The 22,587-nt window shown below is 35.7% G+C and overlaps 1 protein-coding gene across 1 annotated transcript in view; it reads left to right on the forward strand.

The window, feature by feature from the left end:
• CDC73 (cell division cycle 73) overlaps positions 1 to 22,587 on the forward strand; it is a 110,209-nt gene that overhangs the window by 82,356 nt on the left and 5,266 nt on the right. The window contains exons 11-16 of the mRNA XM_014943465.1: positions 7,244 to 7,301; positions 10,341 to 10,376; positions 10,751 to 10,838; positions 18,393 to 18,554; positions 20,433 to 20,533; positions 22,296 to 22,437. Coding sequence (XP_014798951.1) covers positions 7,244 to 7,301; positions 10,341 to 10,376; positions 10,751 to 10,838; positions 18,393 to 18,554; positions 20,433 to 20,533; positions 22,296 to 22,437 — 587 coding nt within the window. The remainder of the gene's footprint in view (positions 1 to 7,243; positions 7,302 to 10,340; positions 10,377 to 10,750; positions 10,839 to 18,392; positions 18,555 to 20,432; positions 20,534 to 22,295; positions 22,438 to 22,587) is intronic.

The raw sequence follows: 22,587 nt of genomic DNA on the forward strand, positions 1-22,587 counted from the left end.
GTGTTTTAAGTTTTAAGGTATCTCAGTAATTATTGCTTTTGTTAACTCTTTCCAAAAGCATCTCCACTAATTTTTACTATTATTTTAGCATGTTTATATGGTTTTGTCCTTAATTGATCAATAGTCACTACAGTATTCATTTACACTCAGTTGTGATGTATTACTTAGAAATATTTTCATTGCAGAACCAGAATATTGCCTAAGCTATCTATAAGCAGTCCAGTTAATTCAGTCATATTTTTCCATGTTTAAATGAAACTTCCTTTAGCCTGGTTGTAATAAACAAGAAAGTGCAGTGAGTATTTTTCATTTCTGTCAGTGACAATGATGTCCACGCCATAACCTGCTACTTCATTATGTTTTACCGTGTGAGTGTTTGAGAATTTGAGCAATCTTCTCAGTTTTAATTCTATAATGGATTAATGAGGGACCAGATTTGTAAGTAAAAGTTTAATTTGAATGCTGTGAAACAAGAAGAACTGATATTTCTAAATTTCAAGTAGATCCTTGATGACATAAGGATAACTTTATTTCTGCCGCTGTCTTTTGCTTATCCTTTCTCTCTCTCTCCTCCATCACTGTAGTGCTGTACTCATTTAGAAGAGACTGTCAATGTCTGGTTTCCTTTCACTTGTGAAATTTGTTGTATGTGCTAACTTTAACACTATTTTGAAAACTGTAATGAAATTTGACTTATCTTTGTAAGAAGATGGGCATCAAGTTTTCTTTCTTGCAACTGAATTTAAGGATTAGCAAGCTTCCATTGTTTTTGGGTTTGCTTTTTTTTCAGACTGCTTTGTAAGACATGATCTTCAGTATAAGCAATTCTATATTTTGAAATAAATATGACTTAAATAATTCTTACTAACCCCTTTGTCACATCATTTTTTTCAGTGGTCAAAGTAGGAAACAGCAGGGCTATGGTGGTGTTTTTGCTCAGGCAGTTGATATCAGAAGCCTTTGATAAACAATGATAAACTTTTCACCTTTTTAAATTCATTCTGTAAAAATATCTTTAATTCTGCTTAAACTCCCACTCTCTTTTCTAGACTGTAAGGAAGTTGAAATAATGTAAACAGTAGAAATGACCTTTTAATGAATATTATAAGCAATGGAAGTTAAAATGACTGTGATATTAGCAGTATTTGCACAATAGTTAAGATTCTGTTAGCAAATTCTTTTTTTATTCTTTTTTTTTTCTTTCTTTAGCATAGTTTAAAATTAGGAAGGCAGTTAAAAGCTTGCAGTTTATTATTTAATTATCTGTCTTGGGGGACTGCATGTGCAGATTTGTGTGCATAGATGTATGCAAATAAGCTATACCAGTTTTGTGCGAAGTAAAATAAGGATTTGAAACACTAGTTAAATTTAAAATATAGTTAAGATTTTCTTGATATGAACAGAAGTCAGGAGAATTATCGGGAAGTCTACAGAGGCAGAGCAACTTGGTTGGGTTGTTTTGCTTGGTTCATTGGAAGATTATTTTTTTTTTTCCCCCAAAGCCTTTTAAGGGCTTTAAACTTTTAGAACAAAGCCCTGTATTTCAGAATCCAACCTATTTATATAGGTATGTGTTTCAATCAAGATTAAAATAGGGCATCTGGACCCAATGTTAGATACCTGTTTTTGAAGTCATTCCATCATTTTGGCAGTTTGTCATACATTGATGTATACAAGATACAATTTCTAGAAAAAATATATTCTCTTTAACTATGCATTTCTTTTTGGTTTTGCCATAGTTATTTAGGCTGGCTTTACTAGAATTTTTGAAGATTTGATACTTTCAATCACTCAAGCAATGATAGTATAGTTGCCAGTAATTAAAAATCAGTTGTCTATCCTGCCCTAAATTGAATTGACCAATTGAAGTCTCAAAGATAATTTTACAAGCTTACCATCCACATGTGTTTCTTTTCTTTCTTATTTAAGAGCCAAGAGTTTCAGTTTTACTATGTTCATCTCTATGAACAGTCCTTGGTTGAATTCTCTTCCATCATGGATGGTGAAGCTGAAAGCTGCTTTATGTTCTATGTGTAAGCAGTTGCTAATACATCTTGTGGAATCAAGTGTTACTTTTTACTTGTACTGCTTCTGTGCCAGGAACATGCAAGCTACCTAATAATGTTTAGCTTTTTGCGTGAAGATCTTGTAGTAATTTAAATGTTATAAAGGAACAAGATAGAAATTAAATTGGCTAAATGAAAAAAGCCACAAGATGGCATCAAATTGTCGATTCTGTCCATTGCTCCTAACATTATTTTTAGAGGTCAAAATATTCCATACTATGGATCTCTATATAGAAACCAGTTATGATAGCGAATGTGCAATGAAAGAGTTTGAATTTTTTCCTTCTGTTATTTGTACCTTGCAAAGCCACAATACGAAGTTTGTAACAGCGGGGGAGGTTTGTACTTCGAGAGAGTAAACTAACTTGGGTAAATGTGAAATGTACCCCCAAGAAAAAATTCTACCAATATAACAAGTTTAATTGCTTAAAACATGAGCATTCATTTCTTAAAACGTAGGTGGAATACATCTGATTTACTGTTGCAAGAAGTAGATCCTTTAAAAGTTGTTGAACTTTTTACATTAAAATGGTTTGAGGATGTGATAGACTGGAGGAGAGACAAGAATGGTAAGAATCTGTCCAAAGCAATTTGGAACTTGCCTGTATAAAATAAAAGCAGGGAAGGGAAAATGAAAGCGCATGTGAAAGAAAAGGTGTGAACTAAGCTGTACCCACAATATACAAATTTAAGGGACTTTAGGCAATGGACCTAAAGCTGCTTTTTATTGTAAACATACTTCATTCTCACAAAACTTTTCGGAGCAATGTCTGAATTTTTAAGACAAACATAGAAATTGTATGAAAGAATGAGGGAAGAAAAGAACACACTAAAAGCTTAATTACCAGGGCATACAATAATATTAGAAGTTAATTGTCCTACAGGTTGTGGGGTTTTTTCTTTGACTGTTAAATGAGAAACTGGGTATTTTTTTCACATGTACTAACCTGGTTTGTATTCATGCATTGGTTTGTGAACTCCGTATTTTTAGGTGTGTAGATAGGACAATGGTGAATAGCAGAAGGCATACACTAAAATAAAAATAGTTGTTGAGCAGACATTTTGTAACGGTTTAATGTGATAGGAAACATTAATACTGAAATTGAATGAAATCCACCGAAAAATATAGAGTTGTGTATCTGTAAATGGTGCGGTGAAATTCAGGAAAGTATGAAGCGTTTGGTATCTTCTGATTTCATTCTATATCAGGTTGTTGCTTCTGGATGGTTAAATACTCATATTTAATGTAAATCAATTTTTCCTGATTTCATTCTATGTCAGGTTGTTGCTTCTGAATGGTTAAATACTCATATTTAATGTAAATCATAAGTAAACTATATATAACCTTCTATGGTAAATTAGCACAACTAAACCAAGTAATATGTTTTTGATTAAAATACGATGTTAAGTGGTCGTCTTAAAGAAGATTTGTATTTTTCAAATTACATGGTTTTGTTGCTAAATTAGTTTCAACTTATGAATATTCATAATATACTCCTTACCAGTCTCAAATGGCTTATGCATAAAAATTAGGTATGTCATCTTTGAGCAAAACTGTTAAGCGTTCAGAAACTTTGAGGAAATGAATGTTCTTTAAATAGCTAAACAGTGATTTCTGCTGCTTCTGATGCTTAGGGTACAGCTGCACAAACAAAAGCTCCCCTATCTGGAGTTTGAATTTGCAATGTGCTGCTTACTTAAGAGTAAATTTTACATTAAAAACTCCACGTTAGAAGATTTGCAATGTCTTACTGTGAGCTCACTGAGAAATAAGCTACTGCCTTTACAAGGAGTTGGGAGTATGTAAACGAGGATTTGCCTCCAAGTAGGTAACATGCCATAAATTACCAGCAGCACTTACCTCATGTTGTTGAATGAACCAGTAATGACTTTTACTCTGTCACCTTAATTTTCCTTTCCTCTGGGAGAAATCCTATCATGGAGGTTTCGGCTATGCCTGTCTTATAAACAGAGCTTGTATCATGAATTAGTGTGTTGTCATAGGAAAAATTTCTGCCTCTATCTAAAAGCTTTTGAAAAGCATTAATTTTGTACCTAAACTCAGCATCTTGTGTTGTTAGGACAGTGTGAAATGTTAGCAAAATTATTCTGCTAATGAAAGCTTTATTGAAAGCATGTTTTCTTCTCTACTTAGTGTATCTTGTCAACCATGACTGCTCTGTACTTTTGTTTTTTCCTCATGTTAATAGTACGCTTTTCTCCTTACAAACCACTTAAGAAATGTGGGCTTGAAATATTGATCAGAGCTGCTTTTGCTACATTGTCTATAGTCTCTACATAATAGGAGGTTGTGATTAGGTCACTGATAATCATAGAGAGATGTAAATCGGTTACAAAGGATGGATGTTTTGCCTTCAATAGGTAACAATTGAGCTTCTGTGCTAAGATGCCAGAATATCAGGAGTTGTGAGCTGTGGTTCATCCAGGAAATTATCAGTCTGAGGCAGTGATTTACAGAACTGAAAGCCGTGACCTCCATCATTTATTGATTTGCAGAAATTGTTCTTACAAATAGAAAGGTCATAGGAGTGAAAGTGGTAACTGTCTTTTGTGTCTACTTATTTGAATTAATCTCTTTCCTACCATTAGTCAGATATTATCATGTGCGTTATTTTTTTTTTTTAATGTGATTAGTTGTTGTTTTGGGGCTTTGGTTTGGGTTTAGTTGCAATGTTTTCAAAGCCCTGCCTTTTTCTAGAGAAGACAATTTAGAGGGAAGTACCGAAAAACTCCCAACTGGATCCATTTGCCAAATGGATCATTTGTTAGGCTTGATTCTATGTATATTCTGGTGCTTAATGGAAATTTTGGTGAAGAGAGAAATCCTGAGCACAAGTCATATGGAAACCAAAGCGAGGCTTTGGTTTTTATTTTGGAAATTCTTGGGAAGAATTATAACCGAAACTCCAGCATCTCTGAAGCCACTCCTGCTTTCCTCCCTTCATTGCAGCTGCCCTAGGACCTGCAGGGTCTGTTTGAGACATTGGAGGCACTGAACTAAGTGGAAGGGGAAGCAGAAAAGTTGCATTGCTGCTTCTGCAGGGAAGGAAAGAGGAATGGATGCGTGGTGCTGTGGACAGTAATAGTTAAGCATCCAAGCAAAATGACTTGGATTTAGAAAGCTGAAACTTAGCATCTCAGGAAGTAACATTTCTTTAGCTTGATAGGTTGCTTTTTTACATTTCACGAAGTGCTGTGAAATTAAGGAAATGTTGTGGGAGACTTCTTGGTATTTCTTTAAAACTCGTAATTAGTGCACCACAGGAACAGAAACGTTTTCACACAGAAAACGACATTTCTCTACAGAAAGAGATGCAAAATGGTTTATTTCCACTTTCTTGGTTAAAAGAAAGGTGGTGATGTTTCAAATAACTTCTGTTTCTCAGTCACGAGGCTCCTCTCAAAGGTAGTCAGCCTTTCCTGCTGCTCTTCCTTCACAGTGTGGTATTTTGATTTTTATCATTTTCTGAGTAATTATTGTGAAAGAACATTGGCAAAAATACCTTTTCCCAGATACTAAAAAAGTAAGTCTCAAAATAACAGTTACTGACTCAAATACCCTACATTGATGTTGGTATTTTAATAAGCAGAAGAGAGTACAAGAAAAATTCTAGCATACTCCGTTTCTTGCATTGGGGGGTTAAATCCTCATACTGAAGATTAATAGGAGGTTGCTGACTGTAAAAGTTCCGAAAGCTGTGTGCTGTACCAAATGTCAGCTCCAGCCTTTCGTAACTAATCATGGGTGGCTTTGACTAAAACTTGGGGAAGAGATATTTTGAGTTAATTTGTGTTTTCAAAGGGCTTGTCAAGTGATCTTCTCTTCTATTTGTACTTCACAGTTCTTGACATTAAAAAAAAGTTTTAACTTTCATGGTGTAAATGTAAAAGCAGTTTCTTTAGGTGTTATTTAAATCATGGAACTTGAGGCTACTCGCATTTCCCTGCTCATTAGCTTTCTTTTCAATTTGAATTACAGAACATATTGTTATTTATGCATGGACACACAAATGTAATAATGCCATATTGGAGTCCTTTCAAACAGGTTTTTCCCAGGGTGGGATCTCTGACCTTTCCGAGTGTCTCACAGTTGTAGGATATGCTTCACGGAGTGTTTAAGTCGTTTTCAGATAAAATTCATGGTTTCATATTAGCAGGTTTTCTGTCAGTCTTGAAAATTGAAGTAGCTGGAATATATAGCATTTCTTCTACAGCATTAGTAATGTTGTTAGTAGTATATGTTTTGTTCAGTGAGGGTTCACAGAAGTAACGGAGAACAGAATTTGTTCTTGCAGGAGTTCAATGTTGCTTTGGAACCAGACGTGTGTGACCTCATTGTTCTGTTACGTGCTGTGTTGACTCTGCAGAGTTAACAAGAATAAATAGTAGTGCAAGCCTTTTGTTTGTTACATTAAGGTAATTGGATAAGGCATGAGCAGAACTAATTATCATAAGAGTGCTATTTCTGGGCACTAAAACTCATCAAGGCAGGAATGCATTGCAATTTCTTGTTCCTAGTTTTCCATTCAGAGCATAAGTAGATCTTGTTTTGAAATTTCTATAGCAAATTGCTTAAATTTATTAACCCTTGGTGAAAGTGATCATAGATAAAACGAAAGATCAAGCTCCAACAGGGTAGGTTTAGATTGAACATTAGGAAAGAATTTTTCACCGAAAGAGTGATAGGGCATTGGAACAGGCTGCCCAGGGAGGTGGTGGAGTCACCATCCCTGGATGTGTTTAAGGGCCATTTAGATGCAGTGCTAAGGGACATGGTGTAGGGGAGGACTTTGCAGAGTAGGGTAGATGGTTGGACTCGATGATCCCAAGGGTCTCTTCCAACCTAGACGATTCTCTGATTCTATGAAACAAGATTATAAATAGAAGATGTTTCTTTGAATGTAGAAAAAAGTTGGATTGGCATATGATGGTTAAAATGTAAATCTATTAAAAGCGTATGAGGTTGTCTGTCATCTACAAGTCTAAAACAGAATCTGCAAAGAGTTTTGAATATATTCACCATTTTCTTTCTCCTCTTTAACGTAAATGTTTTGTCCCAATTTTCATGATACCCTCTGTAGCTCTGTGTTCATTTAAATAAAGCAATGTATGATAAGAATGCTGGCTGATATGATACCTCTTCTGTCTTTTCAAAGGAAGGTGCTTCTGCTCGAAAAACACAAACTCCAGCAGCACAGCCTGTACCACGACCAGGTAAGGTAACCTGCATTCATTTGTGATTCTATCCCAAATAAGTACGAGTTTCAAAGGAGCACTGTTAAAAACTCTGGTTGGGATAATTTATTTGTGACCTTTAGTTGCATTTGTATTGTAAATAACACATAACTTTTTGGTTAATGCTATACCGTGCATACATGGAATTGAAATGATCCAGGGTCTGGGGCTTGGGTTCATTCTCTTTGGTGCGTTGCGTTATCCCGTTGAAAGGATGCACTAGTTTAATTAAAAAGTGACAAACTTCGTGGTTGTCAGCTTGATAGTTCACAAATGCCAGCTCAAATATGTAATGAGAGCTGGGTAGTACTTCCAGGACAACCAACCTAAGTAGAAAAGCTAATCTCAAAAAGAGATGTATTATTACTTCTGTTGTTACTATATCAGAAATAAGTCTGTCTCTGAATGCGTTATCTTTACTTCATGCTTCTTAGCACATAAGGTATTTGTAATGGGGCCAGAATCCTCAACTGGCTTTCTAATTCCCAGCTAGTAGACTTTATCAAGTAATTTTTGTATGTCAGATTGAATCTCAAATTGAGATTCAAAGATAGAATGATGCAGGTACTTTGTTTTGTTTTAATGAGAAACCCTTAAAGTTTTTAAAAGTGGCTAAAGGCACAGACAGTATATGAGAGGATCAATGCTTCTAAACACCAAAGTGCATAGCTGCATCTAGTTACATATTACAAAAACTTCTGGTTTGGTGGAATAAAGTCTGGAGTGAAAGGTGTTATTTAGTAACAACATGATGGTTACTGTTGTTATAAAGGTATTAGAAAGGAAACATTTTGGGGATTTTTGGAAACAAAGCTACCTTTTAAAATTAATGAACCTGTTCTAGACATAGTGCTGGAGTACTTCATATTCTTGTTGAGTCTACTAAATGCTTACTAATGCCTTGCTAGTTCATTGGGATTTAATAGCAAGATTTAATGCTAGGATTTAGTATTGTAAAAATGGTTCTTCCACCCAAAAATCTATTCTAATTTTGGATATTTTCAGCATACCTAAATGCTGTTGTGCACAGATTCTTCTGTTTTGTTATTTTGGTACTAGAAAGGTCATGCTGCCTGTCATATTTATCTCACTAGCCCCGTTAAGCATAATAATGCAAATAGAGTTGACAGACAGCAGTATGAAAAGGGTAGAAGTGGCAAGAGCAGAAATCTGGCTGAATTGTCACAGGTCCCTACAGCTAGCTGCAACTTCATGGGCATCAAATGGCAGGAAAGTTGGTTTTTTTTTTTTGTGGGGTTTGTTTGTTTGTTTTTTTAATTCTATGCAGGTTATACTCTTATGGCCCTTCTCTAAGGCCAATCTGATCCACTAACTTGCCTCTATATTATTGTAAGTTGAAGAGAAAATAAAGAAGAGAGGTATAGTCTGAAGAACGTATGTACTGCTTCTTTCCAAAAAAAAAATCAAACCCCAAACAAAATCAACATGCCTGTTCTGGAGTATTTGGGGATTTGGAACTTTTTTTTAAAAGTAGCTATTCTGATTGTAGCAGTCAAAGGATTTAAAAATTGCAATTTCCAGGAGGCTGCTGCTTTGCACTTTGAAGTGTTGGGTGAATTGGACAAAAGCTGGGCAATGCTGATTTGAAAAAATTACCTACGAGATGTGCTTTTAATTTAAGATTTTTTTTGTACCTAATCTTCTACTAACATGTCTTGGTACAGCTATCAAATGTCTTACAGAACCCCCTCACCCTTCCCGCCCCTTTTTCTTTGGGCAGCTGATGCTTCACATGTATTTCAGGAACTGTTTTACATGAAAGAGAAACCTAGATTTAAAAAAAAAATAAAAAATAAAAAAATCTTTGGGTAGGTAAGGTTCACGTAGTTCAATATAGTGTCACCAATTATGTCTGTGCATTTGACAGTGTCAGGAAAGATAATTAAGGATATGGTCTCAATATTTCAACAATGGCAACTATGTGTTGTGAATATTTATACTGTTCTAGCCAGTTTCTGTAACAGTTGGTCATAAATAAACATGAACAAGTTGGTGCTATGAAATTGCAAGTCAATTAATGAAATTTGTCATGCATAGTAGCAGTTGAGACGAGTTAGTCTGCATCAATATTTCTGCTACTCACTATTTTCTGATGTTGTGAGTTAGGATAAACATGTGGGATGATGATGATCAAGCACAACAGTTCTTTCCTTAAGCTAGGATTCATGAAAACCAAACTATAAAATACTTGGAGGAAACAAGGGTATTCAGTAATAGCATCAAAGTGAAGAAGCATATATGCTCCTTGGTTTCTATCTAGCCAGTATTGTTTGCTTGTGTGTTTTTGGTGGATTGTTTGAGGGTTTAGGGGCAGGGTTTTTGGTTTTTGTTGTTTGGGGTTGGTTTTTGTTTGTCATGTTTTTTGTGTATTTGGGTGGGGTTGATGTTGTGTTTGGGTTTTTTTGCTTGACTGCTACGTTATCTGTCAAGTTTCCTTGTTTCTGGCATCCAGATTGCTTGTATAACTCAAGTTGCAATCCAAAAAGTAGTGTGAGTAAGCTTGAAATTCAGATTTTTGTTATTGATAGCTTAATTCTACAGATATCATCTGCGATAATATTTACTAATGAAAAGGTGAAGGTCTGTAAAGATTAGTTTGCTGTGAAACTGTCTTCATGTTGGTTCAGCACTATTGAACTTAAGATCTACAAGCAGCTTTTCTCAAGATTGCTGGCAATTTTTGTCAATGCTATAGTGCCTCCACCTTTTGATGAGGATGGACAGGGATGACTAGTTTCAGTAAAATTAGGAGGTATTGACTCCACTGTCCTAATACCTGTTTCAGACGGTCAAAAGCTTTGTCTTTTGCATACTGAGACCCAAATTATAAATCGCTTCTTCAACTTTGTTTATTGCATCCGTGAAAATGATCTAATGACTATATGAGGACACTCCTCTGTTCAATCCTGCAACTAAAAACATTGAAATGTTGCCTTACAAGGATGCTTGTATTTATGTGTTAGTCATTCTGCCATATTTTCTGATTTTTTTTCTCAGTTTCTCAAGCAAGACCACCTCCAAACCAGAAAAAAGGTGAGTCAATTTTAGTTACACAATTCTTTTAATTTTTGTGTGAATTTTGTCTGCTCTATCTTTTGTTGGAAGTACAAGTAACAACATAAACAAGCAGCGGAAGGCAGACAGTGTTCTGTTTTGCTAAATATGGGTCCTACCCATGTTTAAAGACTCTTGGCAGAGGTATGCGTTTTTTTCGTGAATGAAAACCTTCAGTTTAAAAATTATATACTACAATTTTCCTGGAGTATTTTTCCATGATTTTGATCTGTTAAGCAAGAGTTTTGTTTTTATGTACTGTTCCTTTAATGAAAAAAGGGGGAGGAATCTCCAACAACCAAAGCCACAACAAAAAAACCCTACAGGCAAATGTAACTTTATTATCTCTACAGGATCTCGAACTCCCATAATCATTATTCCAGCAGCCACGACCTCTCTAATAACGATGCTTAATGCAAAGGACCTTCTGCAAGATCTGAAGTAAGTAGCTGATTAGAACATACCGTACAAAAAACTGTGTTCAAATATAAAGGTATACTAGTCGCAAATTAGTAATTAAGCAAGAGGGAGTGTCTGCCGCCTTGTGACAAGCTAGTTTTGCAGAACAGAGTATAAAAGAAATTAATGCCTCTTGAATAGTAGGAAAAAAGAAAAAACTCATTTTCATAATTTTTGCATGGTTCTGACCTGTGGGCCAAATAGGCAGATTGAGAAGAATGTTTTACAGTACAATTTCTAATTTCTGTAGCAGTATTTTTTTATGTAACAGATACGCACACATGTGCAACCAGTTTATGAACCCTTACAATAGAGGAAGACTTAGAGAAGATGAGCAAGGGCAATGTCCTCGTGGAGTTCAGAAAAGATTTTGGGAAATGACCACAGTTATTGTAAAGGAGAAGGGGACCGGAGGGTGGCCTCTGCTTTTGATAAACGGCTGTATCAGCTGAGCAGGCCAGCTGGTTGTATAAAAAAAGGATTTTTTTAAAGTTCACATACAATAGAAATAAAAATAAAGCATTATCATTAAGTATTGCTGCAAATTTATTCAGTGAAATATTAGTAAGTTGCTGAAATTTGTTTATTGTGATTCTAAGATTTACTTCATTATGGCTGAATGCAATTGACACTGTGAATTGCTTGCTTCATGGTAAGGTAAAATTCACTATTATGAGGAGGGGAAAAAAAAAAAACCACACCAAAAAGACCCAAGCCACAAAACAACCCACCCACCCCCAAAAAAAACCCCAAAACATCTTTCAGTTGTCCAACAGATCATGGTATTACAAAAAGACCCAAGCCACAAAAAACCCCACCCACCCAAAAAAACAAAACCCAAAACATTTTTCAGTTGTCCAACAGATCATGGTATTACAGTTGCCTGCCTATTAACACCAGTTAATTTTTCTGAAAGAGGCAGTCATTTTCACAGATAAATACACTGTTACAGACTGTCCTCAATGGTAATTTCAAAAAGTGGAGAACTCTTTCTTCCACCTTCACCACTTTGCTTGTCCTTTATGAGACTGTGCACTGGTTTTCTTCAAAAATAGGCTGTCCTTATTGTGGTGCTTGCAGCTTTCACTGGAGTCGTCCTAGAATTTTTTCAAACTGTGCTGTAAGGTGCCAGGTGCCTTCTGATCTCCAGCTATTTCTAGTTTCCTAGATTACTGCCACATATCATCAAAGATCCAGTAAGCATACTGGACTCTTGGTGCCTCTTCTGAAATATTTAATCAGAGAGAAAGCTGGCTTTTAACATTATAGTTTAATGTGCAAGCAGTTTCTGGACTGATATAATTGTTTTGACGGAGGATGTTCCTTGTTTATGTGGGTTTTCATGTTTAAGAAAAAATTTCCCGAGTACAACCCCTGGATTTTACATCTATGTAATTTTTGACTTTCTGATACAGGAATACCTATAATGGAATAAAGCACCTATATGTCATGTCTAAGTATATCTGTGCTAGGAGTCTTGCACTATTTTCAGCTGCACTGGGGTAGAGCTCCAGTTAACTTCTCAAGACCTGCCCCAAGAGGAGGATGATTGTTAGAGCCTCCAGATCCAGAAAAAAAAAAAAAGAAGTTTAAGGGGTCAAAGGAGGACACTGATTTAGTTAACAAGTATGAAAGACAGTGAAGAAGCAAGGTATGTTAATGAATCACAAGTGCAATAGCAGAATTCAGAAGAGAAAAATATTAATTTAGCCATGACAGTTCTAGCACTCTTCTAGAAAATATGCCACCTGGACTGTATTATTTTTTTTTTGCATTCAAATTTATTGAAGTAGTTTAGGAATGGCTGCAGGGTTTGTTTTTACTGTTCAGGTATGCAAAGTGTAGAACTAGCCTTGATGTAGAGTGTGATTGATAGGTACGTGGTGGCTTTCCAAGGAAAGAAGACTTATCTGACTTCTGCCTCTCAGTCACCGCCTCCTTTAACTCATTCCCCACTTTCAGCTAAATTTGACAGGAAGACTAGAGATTTGGAAGACATATGCCATTGCCACAAGTTGTGGAATAAAGGTATATTATCCAGATACACCCAAATAAATACTCCCTTCCTCACTCCTGCTGAGGACAGTGCAGGTAGATTTGAATTTCTTGTGTTTCTTTAGGTAATCAACCTGCTTGTATTAGCCATCATAGGAGATCAATGATAGAAGGCAAGGAGAAGGGACTATTGGAGCTGGAAAAGTAAGAGCCATTGCAGGGGAGGCTGCTTAGAAATGTAGGAGAACTCTGTGGGAGAATGAGGCCCCCAGGATTGTTAGGGTATGGAAACTGTCATACACGTGTGACCGTGGCAATTTATAGGGCAACTTTCTCTTCCATGCCTGGTACCTGAGGCACCACAGATTGTTGAAGTGTGTGATTATGAAGAATTGAGTATTTGGGCTTCATAAATAAAACCAACTTTTGTGATTCCATCCATTTAAAAGTTTCTTAAAACAAAATAAGGAACAAAGTTAGCTGAAATTGTAATTAGAGATCAAATCACTTAAAACTAAGTCTTAGCTGGGAATTCCTGTTTTAATATAAATTTTGTCTAGGGTGCTGTAACGAGGATATGTAACTGGACTGCAACACGTTGTCACTTGGGATATGAGAAAAAGTAATTACAGTATCATTGGCAGATATTTTAGGTTCTTTGTTGTAAAATAAACAGGACACGCTTCATCCAGTACTTCGGTAGCCGTTAAATTCAATTGTCAAGGGTTGAAAGAAACTTTATAATTACACCAAAGTTTTTAGTAAGCCTTTTCATAGCACTGTAATATGTTGGGGTTTTGTTCCTTGCCAAATTTGGCTGACATTTGTATGATGCTTAGCATGTTTAATTGGAATCTAATGCTATGCTCTCTTTTGAGGGAGAGAATATGGAAACAAAGCAAGCTATCATGAGTAGAATGAAATATACATAATGGTAAACTGGAAGCACGTTACTGGTTTAAGATATTTTTTTTTTAAGATACCAGAGTTGTCTGTTGGATATATTTGTCACAGCTTAGATTTTGTCATGGGACATTTCTATATGTAATTGTAATATATACAGTTCATATGCTGTATCATATGCAAATAGTCTTTATAACCTTTTTTGAAAAGTTACTTTCCAAAGCAGACAAATACAAGATGAAAATGAAGAATTTCTATAATATTAAGATATAGTTTCTTTTAAAATCAGAACTTCATATTATTAAGCTTCTTAAAAAATATTTCATATAATACACTTTATTCTTCACTATTTGCATGCAACACTGGATATCATAATTACTGTGTAAAATCTGGTCTTCCAGGCTGAGTATTTCAGAGTGTCTTGCTAGGCTTTTCAGAAGCAACGCTGCTTCTTTACATGGAACAAAAAGCAAGGCAGGAATTATCAGGCAGATGTAAATCATTAGGTGATGATTATATATTTTTATTATGATGATGCTTTTACTCATGATATGTTTCACCATATGTGGCCAGGCAACTTACTGAGATTTATCCAGCTTTGACATTGAGCAAACCAGCTGAAAGATTCAGGGATGATGTATGACAAAAAGCTTTTTTCTCTTACAAAATAGGTGCGTGAAGCTTTTGATACTGTAATCTAACAAAGATATTGAGGGGGTTGTAAAAATAAATCTCCAGTTCTAAACACAATCTAAAGTATGTTATGATGATCTGGGTTACTGTCCAGCACTGGAGTTGCCTTATTCTCTGTTCATGCATTTTTCAGTATGCCTGAGTTGGGGCCAGAAAGTGCTGCTCTGACCTCACTGAAAGTGTTTTAAAGTTAATGCTGGCAATTGCTGTGAGTTTAGAGCCTGGGTCCCATCAGCTCTGGCAGTTCAGTGGATAGTATCTTACCAATTACCTCCCATAATTTGATCTTGTTCAATCGCTTGCCTGTTACCTTAGGAAAGGGACCTGCTGTCTTTACAAAGTGAGAGAGTGCACCAGGTTTTATGTGAATGATTTTGGCAATTAACAACAAGATAATTGAGTGCTATTAATTTCCTAGTAGGGGTATAAAAATGGATTCTAAGTAGATATGGGCTTGTGGTGTAGGTTTTTTTGTGATTCCCCCCCCCCCCCCCCCCCCCTTTTTTTTTTTTTTTTTTTTTTTTTTTTTTCCTACGAAACGCACATAACCCCCCCCCCCCCCCACCAAGGGATAGTAATCTGATGAAGCAACAAAAAAAATGTAAGCTTTTGCACAGTCAGAATTCAGAACACATTTCTAAGTTGTTGGATGATGAAAAAGGTGAAGTACAAATATGTAGTTAAGCCACCAGATATAGTATCTTGGCAAATAATTCCCAAGAGAAGAGGAGTTTTTCTGTTTTCTTTAATACTCAAATTTCTTAAGCTTGTCTTTATGTCCAGGTAGTGATAGAATAAGCCATGATAATATTTATAATTACACAGTAACTTCTGTTGATTCTCAATTCTTGAGCACAGGGCTTTTATTATACTTACGGAATCGATGGTTCCTGAAAATGCAAGCATATATTTCCTAAACCTTCTGTGTGTCTACATATATGTAAGCGTTTCCTCCGGTGCTTTCTTTATGACAGTCATCTTCTCTACTGGTCCATTTAAATCTGCTCATCGATATTTTATTTTTTTTTCAGAAAATTCAGATAACATGTTCTGTCCTGGAGAAATGTGCTCAAAAACATTCAGATTTTTATTGTAAATAAACCTGAAGCTATTGTCTAGAAGATGCATAACTGAAGCACAACCAAGTGGTGCCTTAATGGCTGTAACGTAGTTTCTAGCTGAAATAGAGAGAAACTGTCAATAAATTAGTGTTGAAATGAATTCTTAAACAAATAAACATTTAAAGGTGGAAGTAGAATTGAGAATGCCTGTTTCAGCCAAATTTGAGGGGTCTCAGATATAGTAGGAAACTGGTAGACTGTAGAACAGCAATATTGCTTTTTGTCTAATTTGGCAGGGGTGGCTGGGTTTCCTGTTTCAATTTAAAATATGTCTGCTTCCTCATGTTTACAAATTAAATTGAAAATTATGACCTTTTAGATTGCTGTTCGTATGAATATTTTATTATCACAGTAACGTGTGTGGTTTTTATTTACATATTTTGTAAGAGTTTGTTTGCATTCAGTGCACAGGACATGTAATAAAGAACAAAGTTCTTCTCAAGCTCTCCGCCATTTTAGGTGAACGTGCTTTTCATATAGAACTTGCCACTTGGGTAAAAGGTGTTTGGAGGAGGGTTTTTTTGGTAATTTTTAATAATTATTATAAAAACCACAACCTCTTGTTTCAGTCTTTCCAGCCCAGATTCCTTAGTTCTGATGAGTGAGGAGCCACTCATGAATAGTTTTCTTAAAAGCTCAAGATGACCAAGCAAATCCTCATTTTAAGTTATAAAATACAGTTTCCTATCTATTAGCATTGGCAAAGCAAAGCCTGCAACATGTTGGCAGGACAGACTGTTAGGTATGCTCATGATTAAAGTTGCACCTCGCTTTTGAGTTTTTAAATTAGCATCTTGAATAGAAATACCAAATTTTGATGTCGTGTTTGGTAGCTTTCTCCGAAGTAGAATTATGTTGAATGCCTTTGTATGTAGCATGCAATTGTATGTGTCAGTTGGTTGTGGTAGTTAAAATATTGCCTATTTTCTAATTGCTTCATAATTAGTGTAATTACAGTCTCAATGTTTTTTTTTTAATAATATTCTAGGTGGCCTAAGTGTACTTTTTTCCCAGTGTATCCTGTGTTTTTTCTGTCTCTATTTTCTAGAGTGGTGGTGTTTTACATATACTAGACACATAAGCTTAATTTAAGTTATAGCTTACCATAAAATATCTGAAATGCTTTTTCTGTATTTGCAATACTAGTTAATGTCAATGCACAATTCATAGCTGTTTGCAGGTTTTCTTTAATTTTCCAGTGCAGTTGTGTGCATTTGGATGCACACTTCAGGCATTGGTTGTGACTTTGTGTTTTTGAAACACTGTTAAATCATGAAGAGTATAAGGGGGCTTCATCTGTTTATTTATGTTAGGAAAATAAAATAATCTTGTTTGAAGGTTTGTTGACAATTTCCACATACTGCCTTAAAACATTCTTGTCTGGGTTTTTTTTTCCCCAAGATACCTTTTTGTCATTGGATATAAGATCTTAGCAAAAGCCAGTATTTTCAGATTTTCAAGTTGACTGAATAATGAACTTTCCCTCATGTTTCATTTTTCATTCCTTTTTTCTATTTTTCTGGCAATAGGAAATGCAGGCTGCCTGTTTAAGCGCATTCAAATTGGGTTTCAGTATTCAGATAGAAATAGGTTGTGGAGAACAAATAAAAATGGTGCAAACAACTTACCCAAAAAATGTAATAAAGTTCTAAAAAGTACCATCTGTACTATAACGAAGAGAAATGTTACCAATTATGTAGTGTGTTTTTTAAAATGTAGTACCAATACTCTAACTTTTGCAGCTAAGTGAAATATAGTGTTTCCTTTTATCAGAAGTTTTGGAAATGAAACATCAGCAGCAAACAGTTTCAGTTGTGCAGCTGGGTGATTGTGAACAGAATATTAGGAGAACGTGGGTCTAAACTCTGCTCTTTTCCTGGCCTAGTAGATGATGCTGGTCACATCAGCTTATCTTTCTCTGACATAGTTTTAGTTCTATAAAATGCATTATTTTGTTACCTTTCCTTTTGACAAAATCCAGTGAGATTCATCGGTAAAAGGGCTTTACGCTACTCTCACATTTATAGTGCCAATTTTGAGAACTGTTTTGTGTGTTTTATTATTGTCATAAAGAGGAGATTCTTGACATGATTTTTTTTCTTTTTTAGATGGTCCCGATCTAAATGAATTACGTATCTTAACCATTTACTTTTGTCATACGGAGATGACATAAGACATGAGGATCACATTATCCTCATTTTCTGAGCATTTAATCTATCAGAGAAGCTATTTAAGAAGCTATAAATCTGGAGTTGTAGTATCATACATCATAGTAACTAGATCAATCACTGATAATGTAAAATCACCATCATCCAAAAAAAATAAAACCTCATTCAACAACCTTTTTGACCAAAAATCACAGCTTTCTGGAGAAAACATAATTCTAATGCTTCAAGAGTAAGAGCTCTAAAACTTCCTCCAGGTAGAAATTGTTTTTTGATGCCCAGGCTTTCCTGTGTTACCCTCAGGCACTAAAAAGAGTGGGTTACAGCCCTTCAGCAGGCTGTGATCTGACTTCTCATCTTCAAATGTGTTGGGTAAGGTAGGCGAGAAATGTGATCAATGTTTAAGAACAGGTCTGGCTGTAGTTTTGAGGGACAGAAGACATTTTACTACAACTGGTTTTACGGGTGTATGAAATACTGTTCTTACGTGGTTTGGTATTCTGAGTGAGAAGTGATGGAGGCTTGGCATAATGGCAATGAGATGATGGTCTTTAGTGACTGTTACCAATAATGCAAAGTTCTGATAAAGTTGTTACTTTTCCTGATGATTACATCAAATAAATTGCTTTTGTCAACTGAATGCTTCTTTATTTCCCAAGGTTTGTACCATCAGATGAAAAGAAGAAACAAGGCTGTCAACGAGAGAATGAAACTCTAATCCAGAGAAGGAAGGACCAGATGCAGCCTGGGGGAACTACAGTCAGCGTCACTGTACCTTACCGAGTAGTAGACCAACCTCTGAAACTTATGCCACAAGACTGGTAAAATAATTTCCCCTTTACAAAATTTCTTAACCAGGAGAATGCAGAATTTGGAGGGTACCAATAAGATGCTACTAATTCACTAAAAAGTAAAGATAATGGATATAAGAGTTCATTTAATTGTTAACTCTATAGGAGTCTTCGGGTGAAAATAATCTTCTTTAAAAGTTCTTAAGAAATCACAACACACTACATTTTAACAGTATGAGCAGCAGAACTATTTTTATTAGGTTTGCCTGAAATGTTCCAAGAATTCAAATAGGAATATTCATAGGAGTTTTCTGGTTCACGATGCTATAGTGTGCAAGTTACTGGAACATGGTCTGAGAGAAAAATCATCTCATCTGCTTTCTGAGAGTCTGTTATGAAGGTACATTTGCAGGCCTTCAGTGTCTGACATTCTAACTTTTTTAATAGTCTAAGAAAGCAAAAAAGCACATCAGACAGTCAAGACTGAACTGTGGTTTCAGTATTGAATCGGATTCATTGAATTGGATTAAATGAATGGAGGTTTACTTCTGAAGGGAAAGCCCCAGTTGCAGAAAGGGAACCATAGGTAGCCTTAACTTTTAAGAAAAATCTGGAAATGTTATTTTTTCTGTAGCCCATTCTTTGATGCTATGAAAACATTTCTCTTTGAGCAGGACAATTCTGGAGAAACATCTTTTTGTTATTAGATATAATGAATTAGGCAGCATTTTTATTTCTTCCTCACAAGTGTGAAGATTTTAGACATGCATGATGATATTTTTGCTGGTTTTTTAACTTCTAAAGTAGATTTTAATGGAAAGGAATAATTTGAAAAGGCCCTGTTCTTAAATTAAGTTTTTCTCTATGTTGAAAACTTGGACTAATCAGAAAACTGTGGTTTTGAAATTCTAGGTATCAAGTAACACTTAAAACGTTTAATTGATCAAACCTTTAAGAACCATCTAAAATGGTTCCTAAAGTGCTTCTGACCAAAGAGATAAAGTGGTGTGGGTATCTTAGCTTTTTTTTTTTTTTTTTAATCCAAAGGAGAATCAGATATTAGTATCTAGAAATTAACATGTTGCCACTGGTTGGTTTTGTTTTGTTTTTTTCTCTGTTAGCCATTATGAAACCTACAACATCATTTTAAATGGCAAACCCTTTGTTTGTCTTTTAAAAAAAAAAAAACAAAACTCCACCTTGATTGTTTTTTTTTCATTTGAGATTTGATAGACTATGGTGAATTAAATTTGGGGATAAGATTGGGGGGGTGACTATTTGTTGTAGTAGGTAGGAACCACTGTGAGATGATGTAAATGTTCAAGAAAAAGATAGAACATATGTGGGAGGACATTTTTTCTCAAAGGTTTGGTTTTTTAAAATTTTATTAATTGTAAAAGCTTTATCTTAATCACAAATTTATTTTCTTGGACTGTAGGTAATGGTTACATTGCCTTACAATAAATTATGCACTTCGCAAACTGAGGCAGAAATTTAGGAGCTGTCTCTTCTAATAAAGTGTTAGAATAGATGTTAACGGTAGTCAGCATAAAGGCTTTGAAATTGATACATCTGAGTTTACAATGTTATTCATATAAGATTATTTCTAAAGTGTTGGAGCACTTTTTAAAAGCAAAGTAATAATCAGAAATAAACACTGGTTGACTTCTTGCAAATGTAACATGAGAAACTGAGCTTCATTCTGCAAAGGGACAGAGCTAAAAGTTCAGAAAAATGGGGTTTTGTTTAACAGAGAAAAAGCAGTTACACTGAAGGTGTGGTTGCTAAATGTGCTATACAGCTGTTACTAAAATAAGAAACTGTGCAAACATATATTGGCTGTTTAAGAAAATGTGTAATTGACATGTTCAAGCCCATCAACGTTTCCACCTCTTCCTGTGTTTGTAGGGATCGTGTGGTGGCTGTGTTTGTACAGGGTCCTGCTTGGCAGTTCAAAGGCTGGCCTTGGCTCTTGCCTGATGGATCACCTGTTGATATCTTTGCAAAAAGTAAGGGGTTTGTTTTGTTTTGTTTTTAAGTGTTTAGGCATTTGTTATTCTGTTCTGTGTTTTTGTGGATTGTTTATGCTTGCTATCAAGTACTGCCAAAGCGCTGTTGACTTTGGTGGTTGAGAAGTCAGGTGCTTAGATCTTCACACAGATGGAAAACATTAATGTGCCCTCTGCAATTCTTCTTTTCTGACCTGTGGAAGTTCATGGAAATCTTTTCAGAGCTGTCCTCTTTACAAGAGGTTCAGAAATAGCTATTATATAAATTTACTTTCCAAGCTTCTGAAAAAAAGGGGAAAAGACAATGTATATTACAAACTCTGTAGATAACACATTTATAGGCCGTCTTTGGATTTCATTACTACTTTGAACAGAAGATTAATCACCTAGTATTTCACTCAGCTTTACAAATATATGATCTGGTGTCTGACAAAAATGTGAAAGTTTAATGAGATACAAACACTAATTTGAGCTGGATGTTACCACTGTATAGACCTGAACAGTTTCTTGGAGTTACCGCAGTTATGCCCAGTATGCTTTTATACACAGTGCACTTTTCTTGCACAGTTCACTCTTCTAAATGTAAGGTGTGTGAAAATATCAAAAGAAACTGCCAGCTTCTGTTCTCTGTTGCTTTGTTGTGAGGCCACCTTAGAAAATAGACCCTTTTATAGTGTCCAGTGGTTTCTGAGCAACAGATTTAAAAAAAAAAAAAGCAACAATAAATAAAGAGTTCCTCCCCGTCTTTCCTGTAGACCCCCTTTAGCTACTAGAAGGCTGCTGTGAAGTCTCCCTGGAGCCTTCTCTTCTCCAGGCTTGAACAATCCCAACTCTCTTACCCTGTCCTCATAGGAGAGGTGCTCCAGCCCTCTGTCGTCTTTGTGGCTTCCTCTGGACTCATTCCAATAGGTCTATGTCCTTCTTATGTCAGGGGCCCAGGAACTGGACACAGTACTCCTGGTAGGGTCTCATGAGAGCAGAGGGACAGAATCACCTCCCTTGACCTGTTGGCCATGCTTCCTTTGCAGACCAGGATGCAGCTGGCTTTCTGGGCTGCAAGTGCACATTGTTGGCTCATGTTGAGCTTTTCATCCACCAGCACTCCTAAGTCTTTTTCCTCAGGGCTGCTCTCAATCCACTCTCTGCCCAGTCTGTCTTTGTGCTTGGGATTACCCTGACCCACTTGCAGGACCTTGCACTTTGCCTTGTTGAACTTCATGAGGTTCGTACAGGCCCACCAGTAATATCCAAAATAGAAAATGTGTCAAATTGGTTACCAGATAGGAATTGTACAAGACTTAAATACTTTGCACTGGATTATGTCAAAACTATGATTTGGCTAAGGAAATCAAGAAGAATTGCAAGATGATTTCAATGCTTACTGTGTTAATGCTTACATAATTCACATGTGACAATACTTCCCAAGAACAAAATAACTGTTAATATTTTACTATGTTTAAATGAGTAGTAGATCAGGGGAAACAAACAGTTAGAAATTTCTTTGAATGCTTCATGTAGCATCTGGGGCATTCTGCCATCAGTTTTTTACAGACTTTCAGGGAGTAGCCAGACTTCTTTCTCAGTGGTCTCATAAATGCATTTTTTTTAAGTTCTTGGACAGTTCAAAGTTTTTCAGAAAGAATGTGTTGTTCTCAGACTCTTTTGAAAAAAGAGGGATGGGATGAGAATTCTCTTTGACTAATAGTTAAATACCCTAATGTCATCATGTTTGTACACTAAACTGTTTTCCTATTTCCTGTAGTTAAAGCTTTTCATCTCAAATATGATGAAGTACGTCTAGATCCAAATGTACAGAAGTGGGATGTAACAGTGTTAGAACTAAGCTATCACAAAAGACACTTGGACAGGCCAGTATTTCTACGCTTCTGGGAAACTTTGGACAGGTATGCTTCCTGCTGGAAATCCTTTATGCTCGTGCTTATGGGACGTTTAATGGGAACGAAAAGCTATGGCAGCAAAGGAATTCTGTACAGCTTAGGCATTTCAACAATGTTTCAGCTTGAAAATACTGCTTGTTTTGATTTTCCCTGATG

This window comes from Calidris pugnax, unplaced genomic scaffold, assembly GCF_001431845.1.
Source record: "Calidris pugnax isolate Ruff unplaced genomic scaffold, ASM143184v1 scaffold63, whole genome shotgun sequence".
NCBI lineage: Eukaryota > Metazoa > Chordata > Aves > Charadriiformes > Scolopacidae > Calidris > Calidris pugnax.